Source organism: Panicum virgatum, unplaced genomic scaffold (assembly GCF_016808335.1).
Source record: "Panicum virgatum strain AP13 unplaced genomic scaffold, P.virgatum_v5 scaffold_2378, whole genome shotgun sequence".
NCBI lineage: Eukaryota > Viridiplantae > Streptophyta > Magnoliopsida > Poales > Poaceae > Panicum > Panicum virgatum.
In genome coordinates, this window is record NW_024376286.1 from 70,397 (window position 1) to 82,685 (window position 12,289).

Consider the following 12,289-nt stretch of genomic DNA (forward strand, 5'->3'; position numbering starts at 1 on the left):
ATCTTAATTGTTTCCAATTCGAGCTCAACGATAAAACTTTTATTTCTTTTTCCTGATTATGTGTTTGTTTGTATGCGTTGTAGATCACGGTGTGAACGTGGGAGAACCCGTCGACGAGCAGTACTGTGAGCAAGCGAACGAGGACCAGTTCCGCGACCCCGAACCCGAAGGACAGTACTTCGATCAGGACCTCCCGGAAGGATTTGAAGACGGCAAGTTCAATCCCGCCCTTTGATGCATGTTTTGTCCTAGTTTTTATAAACACAACCTATTGGCCTGTTTTACAAAATTGCATATGTTTTGCCTGCTGAAAACACAATTGGATAGCCACCCCTTGATTTGTTATAACCATTCCTTGACCACCTAGATTAATGTCTGAATGTGTTTTGTTTGGACGTTAATCGCTGCTAGAACGCTTAGGATCTTATACACAATACAACTTGTTTTATAAAGAAAAGGTGTGCGTGTGTGGGAAGGGAGAAAAGTGGAATTTCGAAAGATGAATTTAGACGGGATGGATGGCATTTCTGTGTGATTTGCCGATGGGTGTGCTCGTGCCTATGTGGCAGAGCAAGGAAGGGCGATATCCATCTTGTCACATTTAAGGACCGAGTTGGTGTGTCATCTCACCTAACTCCACTATCGTGCAAACCACTCGACCGTTGTATGGGCAACGGCTTAGCATAAACCCCACTAGTTAGTCTGATAGCCATCAGGAGAGCTGAGAGCAACGGGTGATCAAGGAGAAGGGATTAGCTCTGTGTGACTTATGCCCCGGTTAAAACCTCTGTGATAGGTCAATGACCCCTAGGTGGATCCTGTGATGGCTAGTCAGGTCTAGCTAAGGTGGGTAATGGCTTTGTTGGGATCTACACCGACACTACGGTGTTCGAGCTGTGGTACCCCGCTTGTGGGTAAAGTTGCACACCTCTGCAGAATTAAAACCTATTCGAATAGCCGTGCCCATGGTACTGGACGAGTTACGGTGTGGTCACATAACTAGTGTTTCTTCTGGGAATGGATGGGTTGGCGTGAGTTGTTTTGGAAGGGCGTCCGGCAGTTGCGCCGTGTGCTACGGCGGATGAGGAGTCCGGTAGCAACTTAAAACTTGGATCATGTGTGGATTAACACTACGTGTTACTTGGTACAAGAAAACTTGCTTTGAAAATCCTTTCTTTCAAATGAACCCCTACATAAAAATTCGCTTTCCGCAAATTAAACCCTAGCCTTATCCTTGATTTACCCTGTGCATTATATTCTGTTTATACCCCCTCCGTGGGTGTGGTTGGACTTGCTGAGTACGTTTGTACTCACCCCATTCTTAATTTTTACAGAGGAAGATCCAGACTTCGTTCCTGACGATGCTGAGTAGGGGTACCGTCCTGCACCCAACCTTGCCTGTGGATTAGGGTCACCCGCAGGAGTTCTGTATGGCGCAAGACTCTGACGACCCCCTCTTCGTAGTTAATATCGTCGTGTGGGTGTTAGTTGTTATTCTCGTGATAGTGGCGCTTCACTGCCTACTTCCACGTAGAGGTGTACGGTGATGTACCATCTGATATAATAAAAGTGTTATCAGCTTTCTGGGACTGATAATGTATCACTTTTAAGTCTTCTCTTTTGAGGGAACGCTTCAGCGGGCGAGGTAGTTAGATGGCGGCTGGAATAATTTGCTCAGGTGAAGTTTTGAATAAAAAGAAGTTATTCCAACTGAGAACAAATCTCCGGTGACTCCCCAGTGGTGAAACTCTCTGTTCGTTAACTCGGTGTGCTTGGTTCGATTCTCACCGACACAATTTTTTTTTGGCAACACAGGCAGGCGGCATTGAAGCCCGCCCTTGAAACAATGTGGTGAAAGTGAACCTGCTGTCCGAACCACACATCGAGCTTATCCATCCCAGCTAGCGCGCCCGCTGCTCCGTCCCGCGCGCCGCCGACGGCGCCACCCTGGCATTTCTGCTCTCCCTTCTCGCCACCCGACACCGACGCCCCCGCCGCCGCTTCCGCCATCGGCGCCGCCCCCCCTCCCCGGTCGAGGTTCCGGATCCTTGAGCATGGCCGGCCATGTCCGTACCACCTTTCATCGGACCGAAGGTTCCGAGGCCGCCGGCTGAGAAGACGAGGCTTTCTCGGTGGCAAATTCGTCGCCAGCTCCGGCCGCCGGTTTGGGCCATCCTGCAGCGGGAATGGAGCCGCTGCAGCTCACCGTGGAGCAGATCTGTCATCAGGCCCATGCCGCAGTCGACGAGCATCCCCGTCGAGTCACTGCGGGCAAGGCCGTCGGGGCTCCCGCGCAGAGGGGTGCTGCCAGAGGTGCCCACCGTAGCTGCTCGCGCAACAACACTTCGGTCAGCGGTGGCGCCGGACAAGCGTGCTCCTACCCGTCGTGTATGGCCTTGCTAGGAGGCGTCAGCCGTGGCCGCGGCGCGTACCCTACGGCCTTGCACGGTCATGGCGGAGCCAGCTATGAGCGGCCTATGCACTCCGTCGGAGGCATCGGCTCTTCCATTCAAGCTCGAGCATGCCTTGGCGCGTCCCCTACGGCCTTGCACGGCCGTGGCGGAGCCAGCTATGGGCGGCCTATGCAGTGCGATGGAGGCGTCAGCTGTTCCATTAATCAAGCTCAAGCATGCCCAGTCGGCCATTGTTGTGCCCCCTCGTACGGTTCCCTTGGTGTACACACCTCCCGTGGCAACAACATGTTGAACATTTGGAGAGGCGGGTGTACAATGTGGCCACCCAGCATGGCTGCAGTGGACGGAGTTGCTGAAGGTGAAGAAGAAGATTATGAAGATGAAGTGGAAGAAGAAGATGATGAAGATGAAGCAGAAGAAGAAGATGCAGGAGTAGACGGCAACGGCAACGACGAGTTGGTAAGCGAAAATGAAATGTTTGCTTACTAAACTTCTTATTTACTGATTACAAGTACACCAATGTGGTCTGTTGAAACTGGTATGCAATGTTTTTTATAACACAATGTGCTATTTCGTATCAATGTGAGTAAGTAATTGATATTTGCCTAATCAAATGGCCTATTAATTCTTTCTTGTGTAATAGAACCGGTTTGACACGCCACATTGGACTAAAATGAACATCTACCACTTTTGTGATCTATGGTTGAGGGAAATGAGGATTGAAAATTGCCCCAATGGTGAAATGTCTCGAGTTGGGTTTCATAATCTTATAGAGAACTACCAGAGACTTGTTGGCTACTATCATTCAGTGCCTCAAATGAGGCGAAGATATTCCAAATGCAAGGACATGTATGTATTTTGGCGCAAAACACTAAATCATACAGGCACTACCATCGGCCCTTTGGGAGAAATTAGAGCACCGTTTGGGTGGTGGATCACGGCGGTAAATTTGTTTATACATGCTTCGGGCTCAATGCATTGGACGCATGATATAGTACTGAACTTGTGTGTTTTTTTGAATTGCAGGGGAAACGAGAGTTTCAGATATTTCAGCACCGCAGTCCTTCGTACATGCAGTTGCTCATTGATATGTTCTCTGGGTTGCCAGTAGATGGATCGAGGTCATATAACCCTTTACATGCATACATGCAAGCTTCGGAAGCAAGAGGTGGCGAATCAGGTGATGTAGAAGGAGGTAATCAGATGATCAACCACATTACCAGTTCCACTCATAAAAGGGGGACCAGTTCTCGCGCAACGGGCAATAGTTCTTCGAAGAGAACCAAGAGTCCTATTGTCAAAGCTGTGATTGACCTCATGGAGAAGGCGGAGACTTGTTCAGAGAAAACAAGAGAGTTTGTGGAGTATAGGGCGCATGCAGAGTTCATGACACAAAGGCAGCTTATATTGGAACGTCAAAACACCATCTTGCGTACACAAAGGGAAGATGCTACAGTCCAGACAGGAGATGGCAGCTAATGAGAAGGCAGAGATTAGACAAGAAATAGAATATTGCATGGAATTGATAAGGGATACAGGTGTTGAGGAAACTTCAGATGAGTTCCTTATGGGATCCGATTTGTTTATCCAGGGCGCAGGCTACAGGACCCTCTTCATGGCCATTAAAACAAATGAAGCTAGACTATCGTGGTTGAGGAAGAAAATAGAAGAAAAGAGCAAAAGCGCTTCATGTGGACATTCTATGTAGACCTGCTGAGTGCAACTTTGTTGTGAAACGTGTAGTTTCAGTTGGGATCATTATGCTTTGTTGTGAAACTCTTAGTTTGCAGTGGTTCTACTTGTATTTGTGCTCATTAGGTCGTGAAACTTTATTTGTCATGTGTATGTGTTGTTAAACTTGTATTTCCCATAATGCTACTTGTTGTTGTGTTGATTATGTCGTCTTGTGCAAATTCTATTTCCCATTATGCTGCATATATGTATGATGATTATGTCTTGTTGTGAGACTTCTATTCCCCATTATGCTTCTTTTATGTGATATTAGCTGTTGAATTTATTTTGAATTGCGATTTGACATTCAACTATTTTTTTTACTATGTCGAAGGTGGATTTTCTATGTGCCGAGGACATGAAGGTGCTTACGAACTTCATTGCAGAGGAGGATGAGCTAGGTGAGCAACAACACATCATTGTTAGCCAGAGAAGGGAGATTATGAAGGAGGCAGAGAAGTGGAGCAACGTAATTGGTCAGGTTGCTTATTCCATCGGTACGCAATACTGTGACTCATTTAGAAGCAGTTGTTATTACAGATTAGCTCCGGAAAGTGGACAATCATGGGTCATGAGAACATTAGACAACGATCTATATTGCTACAACATGTTTAGAATGGGACGCCCTCTGTTTGACAAACTTCATGACTTGCTAGTGCGAGTGTATGGGTTACGGTCAACAAGGAATATGACATCTAAGGAGGCTTTGGGGATGTTTTTTGGACTGTTGGTCCCCCTGAACCAATTCGACAAGTTGAAAATTGTTTTAATCGATCAATGGAGACAATAACCAGGACTTTTAATAAAGTGTTGGAATGCTTGAACAAGCTTGCAAGTGATATCATTAACCCAAAGGATCGTGAATTTAAGATAATGCATCCAAAGCTATATGATAGAAGATTTTACCCTTTCTTTAACAATGCTATTGGAGCCATAGATGGGACACATATACCAGTAGCAGTCCCAATGAATGAAGCTATAGTATATACAAATAAAAATCAGAGGAGGACTCATAATGTTTTGGCCATATGTGACTTTGATATGAGATTCACATTTGTTGCTGCGGGTTGCCCTGGCTCGGCTCATGATTATTTGGTCTTCAAAGATGCACGTAAAAAATATGGAGCCATTTTCCCACATCCACCTCTAGGTATGGAGAAGCTATTTGATATCTCCTTTTCTCTCCTAATTGCTCAATTGTCCAACGCACTTACGAAAAAAAATTCATACAGGGAAGTTTTACTTGGTTGACTTGGGCTATGAAAACGAACCGGGTTATCTTGCACCTTACAGGAGTGCAATGTACACTGAAGACCCGGAAGAAAGAGGTTTGAAAGAAATATTTAACACAAATCATGCTTCGCTCAGAAATGTGGTAGAGCGGTCATTTGGAGTTTTAAAGAACAAGTGGAGGATACTGTTTGACATCCGGAATTATCATCAAACAAAGCAAAGCAAAATAATTGTTGCATGCATGGCACTACATAATTTCATTAGAGATAATGATGTTCATGATCCAGACTTCAGTATGGCCGTGTTTAGTTCCCTTGCAATTTTTTTTCCAAAGGAATCTTACTAATTTAAAGTACTAAATGAAGTCTATTTATAAAACTTTTTGCACAGATGGGTTGTAAATCGCGAGACGAATCTAATGATGCTAATTAATCCATGATTAATCAATAATTAGCGGATGGCTACTGTAGCATCACTGTTGCAAATCATGAATTAAGTAGGCTCCTTAAAATCGTCTCGCGATTTACAACACATCCATACAAAAAGTTTTGTAAATAGACTTCATTTAGTACTCCATACATGTCATGTGTCGAAACATTTGATGTGATGTTTTTTTTGTGTTTACGGGTTTACGGGTCGGATCCAAACATGGCCTATGTGTGATCGTGAAGACATTTACAATCCAGTTGTCCTACCACATAATGGACATGTACGACAATGCAATATTTTAACATCAACAACAATGGGCACATGGAGCAACTGAGGGATTGGATGGCCTTTGGTTTGTTCCTTAGGACTTGAATGTATTCAGTATTTGTGTAACTGTAGTATCACGTACTTTGTAATAATCAAGACTATCCTGTGGAACTACTTTGTAATATATAATCATCACTATCCTGTGGAACGGAATTGGAAATCCCTAAGGGCTAGTTTGGAAGCCCGTAATCCCGCCAGGAACCCGGCCTTTTCCCTGGGCTGGAAGCCCACGTGGAAATCGGCCACGGGCCAAATCATCTCGCCATTTGGAAGCCCACGGAAAGGGTATATCTGACCCTATCCACCAATTTTCCACGGGGCAACCCTCCTGACCTCCGGAGGCCGGGCGTCGCTTCCCCGTCGCTCGCACGCGTCGCGAGGAAAAGCGGTGCCTCCCTCCGCCTCCGCCGTCGCCGCCGCCCCTCCGCGTCCGGGCGCCGCCCCCCTCTGCCCTCCCATCGCTTGCTCTACCTCCGCCGCCCCTCCGCCGCTCGTCTCCCCGTCGGCTGCAACACCACCACCCCCTCGGAGAACTCGATCTACAGTAGCGCCTCCTCCAGCTCGGCCGGCTCCACATCATATTCTTCTTGGGCACATGTGAGTCCCCACCCCCCATCCTGATTGAGTTCCTGTAGATCCTGTCCTTGCTGATCTCCAAGATCCAATTCTTGTAGTTCTTGTAGCAGCCGCATGCGGAACTGAGCATTCATACTATAGCTTGCTCTGGATAGAGATAGAGTTCACAGGTCAGAGGCTAGTGAAGTCACATATAGTTGCTAGATCAGTGGCAATCACTGATTGATCTGTTCTTGGTCATAAGGAAATCGCCCAACGCATTGACTGGATCCATCTCCAAATTGTTTCATATATACAAGCAGTTGTTCTAGGTAACCTATGTGTAAAAGAAATCAAAATTCTATATGGCTATCCTGCCTGAAATCCTGGTGCAACAATACTGGTAGACCTATCCTGCCTGAATGTCTGAAGATGATGTATGCTAAACAATAAACATTATTCATTGTAGCTTGAGAACTGAGATCATGTTGTGAGGATCCTGCTGAATTTTTCTGTGATATCTCTGCAGAGATTCCTATTGTGCTGCCCTGGTCAACCCGACTAAACATTGCAGTAGACGCCGCGAAGGGTTTAGCATTCCTCGACGCAGACAAGACGGTGATCGGTGAGAGTAGGTTAATTTTTGCAATTTCCCGTGTCAGTTTGATAAGCTATGAGCTACTTTAGTGTACAGTTTTAGTTATGTGAGGGTTTCCTATTTCATCATGGCCAACAATCTGCCATTTTTTGCCTAGTTGTTCTTTTTCTTAGGACCATAAAACTTACTGTCTGACACTATGTGATTGTCCTGTAGATTTAAATTCTGCCATTTATCACTGAATTTGACAAGAATGTAAATATCGAACAAATCATGCTATATTGTTTTAATTTTGAAATAATTCACTGTATCAAAAGCAAGACATAATAGAATAATAAATACTCCGCGTAATATTTTCTAGACCTAAAACAGTTAGCACTATTTTACTAATAAATAATATTATATATATACTTGAAAATGATGGCAGACCTTGCTTTGGCCATGGTGGCGGCAGTGCTTTTGGTGCTGGGGCCTGGGGCATGTTCCATGGAGTGATAATTCAGTTAGCCAGCACATTGATTTGATGGTATGGTGCTACAGAATCAGCCCTTGCTCTATTTAATTTAGTCTCTCTGTGGCTAAGTTCTGATAGTTATCCTCCATGAGTTCTGATAATGATTGTTCATCCCTTGTCGAGCAATTATCCTATATCCAATCATTTTTCCAACCAGCTCGCTGAAATGAGAGGTTTCAAGTTTCTTGTCACTGATGGGGAATCCTAGATACTTCATTGGGAATTTACCAAGCCTGCAGTTCAGCATGTTGGCAATTTGTTGCCTCTCAGGTATATTATTCTTTCTATTTTTCTTTTTGATCCGTCATGAGCATATGCAACTACTAACCTTGTGCTAGTTATCAAATCTAGCCTTTTTTTTTGCTTCATGTCCTGCAGCAACTACTAGTAGAGCAACTACTATTTTTCTATACGATGCATTTGATCCAGAGCTAATTTTGTTTCCTTGTAGAGCGCAATGCATAGATTAATCCTTTTGATCTAATTTATATAGTATGTAGTTATGTACTGATTGCCTTTGCCATATCTCCTTTACTACGATATGCCTGTAGCGCCATAGTTTACTACTGTATGCTTGTCTCACCTTTACTACTGGTACACCTTACTTTCCTATGGTAATGGGCTTATCAAATTTGTACTGATCCTTGCTTCATGTCATGCAGCAGATACATCCAATTTTTACCTTTCCTGTGGTAATGGGGGTGTGAAGAAACAAAATGTCAAGTAGTTCACGAACTGATCACAACGTAGAATGCTCATATTTTGTTAGATTTTGGATGTAAAGATGGAGAATTATGATTGTCTGATTTCATAATAAAATATCTATTTGTTGAAGAGACATTTTTTTTAATCTTTCATGATCTTGTGATGATGCTGGTATCGGCCATTATATATGAGATATCGTCTTATTCATATTTTCTATTTTTTTCTCTCTTGATTTTCCTGAATTTTTGAGATATTTCATTATTTTCTAAATTCCCCTTTTTCTAGTTTCCAAATGGAAACAGGGAAGCAAACCCCCAGAAGGGAAGGATCCCAAGGGAAAGGAACATATGGCAAAATCCCCTTTGGGGGGTTGCTCTCCCTGGGTTCCCCTAACCTTGCTCCCGAACTAGACCTAAGTATTGCAATGGTAACTGCCCTAGCATGCATGTCATGTAAAATGAGGGTCGACGATCGGAACCACAGCCGAAGCGTAGAAATTGATTTTTATTTTTGACCGAAGTCAGATGGAGAAACCTCCATCCTATGTTTTTGTTTTTTTAATTATGCAGACTTTAATTCGCTTGCACGGGGAGTCGAACCTAGATCTGCTAGGTGCTAGCGTAGAAATTAATTTGATCATCAATTTTTGTTCCACGGTTGCAATCAAACCCAGCACGATACATTGACAACTTACAGTAAATTAAAATTTTGAAATAAAAAACTTTTCAATGGTGAACACAGCTACTATCATTAATTTTTGGTCTTTTAAGGAGCAATGATCGTTCCTTTTCTTTTCTGTCGGTGGGCTTCGAATTAACCAGAGCGACAGGTTCCGGCCGCTCGCCACTTCGCTTTTCAAAAAAAAAAAAAAATAGGCAGCGGGGCTCGAAACTGCGCGGCCGGGTACGGAACGGGAGACTTTGACCACCGAACTAACTGAGACTTTCGGTTCGAGTGGAAGAAACAATCTATTTATCTCATAAGCAAGGGCGCCCCTGTTAGTGAGTTACACAGGCGGGCGACATGTACATGCCCGCCCGTGTAGTTGGTGCGCCCTATAAGTCCGTTAGAGCTCAAATTTTGCCCAAGTCCCTGGTGCTGCAATTCTTCCGGACACCGTCAGGCTGCTGCCGAAAATTTCCGCCGCCGCCGTGTGCGCGCCGGACCTCCGCCGCTCTCCCCTTCGACGAGTCGCCGCTCCGGCTACGCGGCCTCGACCCGGACGGCCCCTCGCGCGGTGGAACCTCCAGCCGGTAGGTCCTCCGCGCGGCACGGCGGCTCGTCCCCATCGATAACCAGTTGGTCCTCCTCCAGCTGCGCGTCCCGACCTCGGCCGTCCCCTCGTGGTGGTGGTCCTTTGACGACCTGCTACTCCGCATCCGGGTCGCCGCCCCGCCGCCGACCGTCCTCTGGGTCTACACAGCTACCTTGTCGGCGTCGTCGGCGTCCGGGCCTGCCTTCTGCGCCGCCTGAACCCACTGGATGACCGGAAGCCCTCCGCACGGAAAGGTATTACTGGATGACCGGAAGCCCTCCGCACGGAAAGGTATTACTTGGCAAACTGCATTGTGTACATTATATAGTTGGGGTTTGTCGTGGTGTGCAAACCCACAGCCGGGTGGCGTAGTGCACCCGCATAAACCCAGAGGGTGAGTACTCGGGTGTAGTTAGGATTAGCCCAATCTAGATGCAAGAACACGATAAACACAGCAGGTTTAGAGTGGTTCGGGCCGCCGGAGCATAATACCCTACGTTCACTGTGTATTGTATTGCTTGTGCTCTCAAGAGGTTGAGAACGGGATTGTTCGGAGTAAATCTGAGCTTGTGTTGTGAGAGTGTCCCCAGAGTCTCCAGCCAGTCCAGAGAGTCTCTAGCCAGTCCAGAGAGACTTTTGTGTGCAGCGAGCGCCTCCCTTTTATATCTCAAGGGAGGCGCGTACATGGTCGTTGAGTCCCCGACAGGTGGACCCAACGATGTTGTATAATATAGCATACTGTACAGACATTATGGCGTTGCAGGCGACATAGATCTTATTCCTGGATTTTCTTGCTTTGCCTATGGGAATCTTCCGTCCGGCATAGCCATGCCCTGTCTTGTCGAAACGGCGCCAGGGCGTAGCTTGCGGCGTAGTTTGCCGTAGCCTGCCGCGTACCAAACGGCCGTGTAGCTTGCGACGTAGGTGATATGATGAAAAGATGCTATGCCATCGTATCTATTTAATGCGGCAGACGGGCTCTGCGCGGATGCGGCGCATGCGGCTGCACTGTGTACCTCGGTAATATGCGGTCTACAGTGAGGCCTGACAAAAGCTGCCCCGTGTGCCGCAGCGGCAGAGCACGCCTCAACCACCTGCATTGAATGCGGTGGGTGGGCGAGTCTTCCAGTGGAAGACGCGCCCGCGCCTGCGCCTGCGGGACACGTGGCGCCCTCGGACCACGCCCCGGCGTGGCAGGTCCGGGCGGACGCGGGAGGTCCCGGACCCCTATGGGGGGTCCGAGGCTTCGGCTGTTGGCGCGGAGCTTCCCCTCCTCAGGGACACGTGGCGTCACCGGACCCGTTCCCAGAGCAGGGAACGGGTCCGGGGCCGTTGGCCCAGTGAGGCAAGAGCCGGACCCCTGGGGCCCGGCTGCTCCGCCCCTTAGGGCGTAGTTATGGATGACTACGCGAGTTCTGCTTTGCTGCAGTTGGAGTGGGTATCCCTGGTACAGGGTACCGACAGTGGCCCCCGGGCCCACCTCGGGAAAGGCCACGAACCCGCAGGTGGGGCCACTACTGTGATATGGCTCTGCATAACTTGAAGCCTCTAGCGTTAGACTGTGCGTGCTGCAGGAGTCTTGTCCGGCTTTGACCGTCCATCGGGTTCCCTACTGGCCCATCACGACGCAATGGCTCACTGACTCAAGGCCCCCACGCACAATGGTGCGCCTAGTCACGCGTACGTCTCTTGACACAATTGCCGCCGGGGTAAATGGAATTCTTTTCCGCCAGCGCGGTTCCCGAAAGGTCTGACCCTGTCAGCGCTCGTACAGGCGCGTCGGTTCGGCTTCCGCCTCGCTCCACGCACGCATGACGGTTCGTATCCCACCTCTTCACACCTTCGTTTGTTACCCGCCTCTCCTAACAGGCGGGCCTGGGCCCCCTTGTCATGGACTGGGCGGCTAACACCAGGCGTGAGTGTCGCTTGGCTTCCAGCGACGATTCCGGGGTGCGCCGGATGGATCAGGCTTCATATAGGGCCGAACCGCATACCGCGGTTACTTTTCCGCATTCGGCTTCTTCCTTCCCAACCTTTGCGCCCCTTTGCCTTCGAGCCTCCTCGCCCCTTGCTCTTCTGCGCAGATTGTTCCTCGCCTCCACAGCAAGATGGCATCCCTCATTCGTCCCCGTCATTTCCAAACCGAGGCGGAACTGAATGTGGTGCGCCGCCTTCTTGGGTGGAGTCCACAGGAGACTGCCTGGGGAATTCAAGGAGGCTCGGTTCCCCTCGGCGATTTGCGCGCCGGGGAATTTGTGTTGTTTATTTCGCACATTTCCACCGGCGTGGGGCTGCCGATTTCTTCATTCTTCCTGCTGCTGCTGGAGGATTTCGGCCTCCAGCTCCAGCATCTCACGCCCCACTCCATCCTCGTGACGTCAATCTTCGTCCACCTATGCGAGATGTTCGTGGGGGTGTGGCCCTGCGTCATTCTCTTCCGCCACTTCTTCGTCTTGGTGAAGTCTGGGAAGGGCAAGGATGAAGTGGGGGCATACTACTTCCAGACGAGGAACGATCTGCAGACGGCC

The 12,289-nt window shown here is 47.9% G+C and overlaps 1 protein-coding gene and 1 long non-coding RNA gene across 4 annotated transcripts; both read left to right on the forward strand.

Annotated features, from left to right (window-relative positions):
- Positions 1 to 1,908: 1,908 nt before the first annotated feature.
- On the forward strand, positions 1,909 to 5,691 carry LOC120694047. 3 transcript variants are annotated; one of them, XM_039977224.1, is made up of 3 exons: positions 1,909 to 2,873; positions 3,058 to 3,357; positions 3,441 to 4,349. In XM_039977224.1, exons 1-3 carry the CDS (start codon positions 2,187 to 2,189, stop codon positions 3,891 to 3,893), a joined length of 1,440 nt encoding a protein of 479 aa, XP_039833158.1. In that variant the 5' UTR covers positions 1,909 to 2,186; the 3' UTR covers positions 3,894 to 4,349. The 3 variants fall into 3 exon arrangements, 2 of the variants coding, with proteins under 2 accessions (XP_039833158.1, XP_039833159.1); XR_005683314.1 differs by lacking the exon at positions 1,909 to 2,873 and adding exons at positions 2,912 to 2,952; positions 5,378 to 5,691 and having other exon boundaries at positions 3,058 to 5,295; XM_039977225.1 differs by lacking the exon at positions 3,058 to 3,357 and having other exon boundaries at positions 1,915 to 2,873.
- A 1,512-nt stretch (positions 5,692 to 7,203) lies between these two features.
- Positions 7,204 to 8,651, forward strand: LOC120694040. The gene is made up of 3 exons (XR_005683303.1): positions 7,204 to 7,314; positions 7,715 to 8,071; positions 8,467 to 8,651. It is a non-coding gene; the product is annotated as an uncharacterized LOC120694040 (long non-coding RNA).
- The last annotated feature ends 3,638 nt before the right edge of the window (positions 8,652 to 12,289 follow it).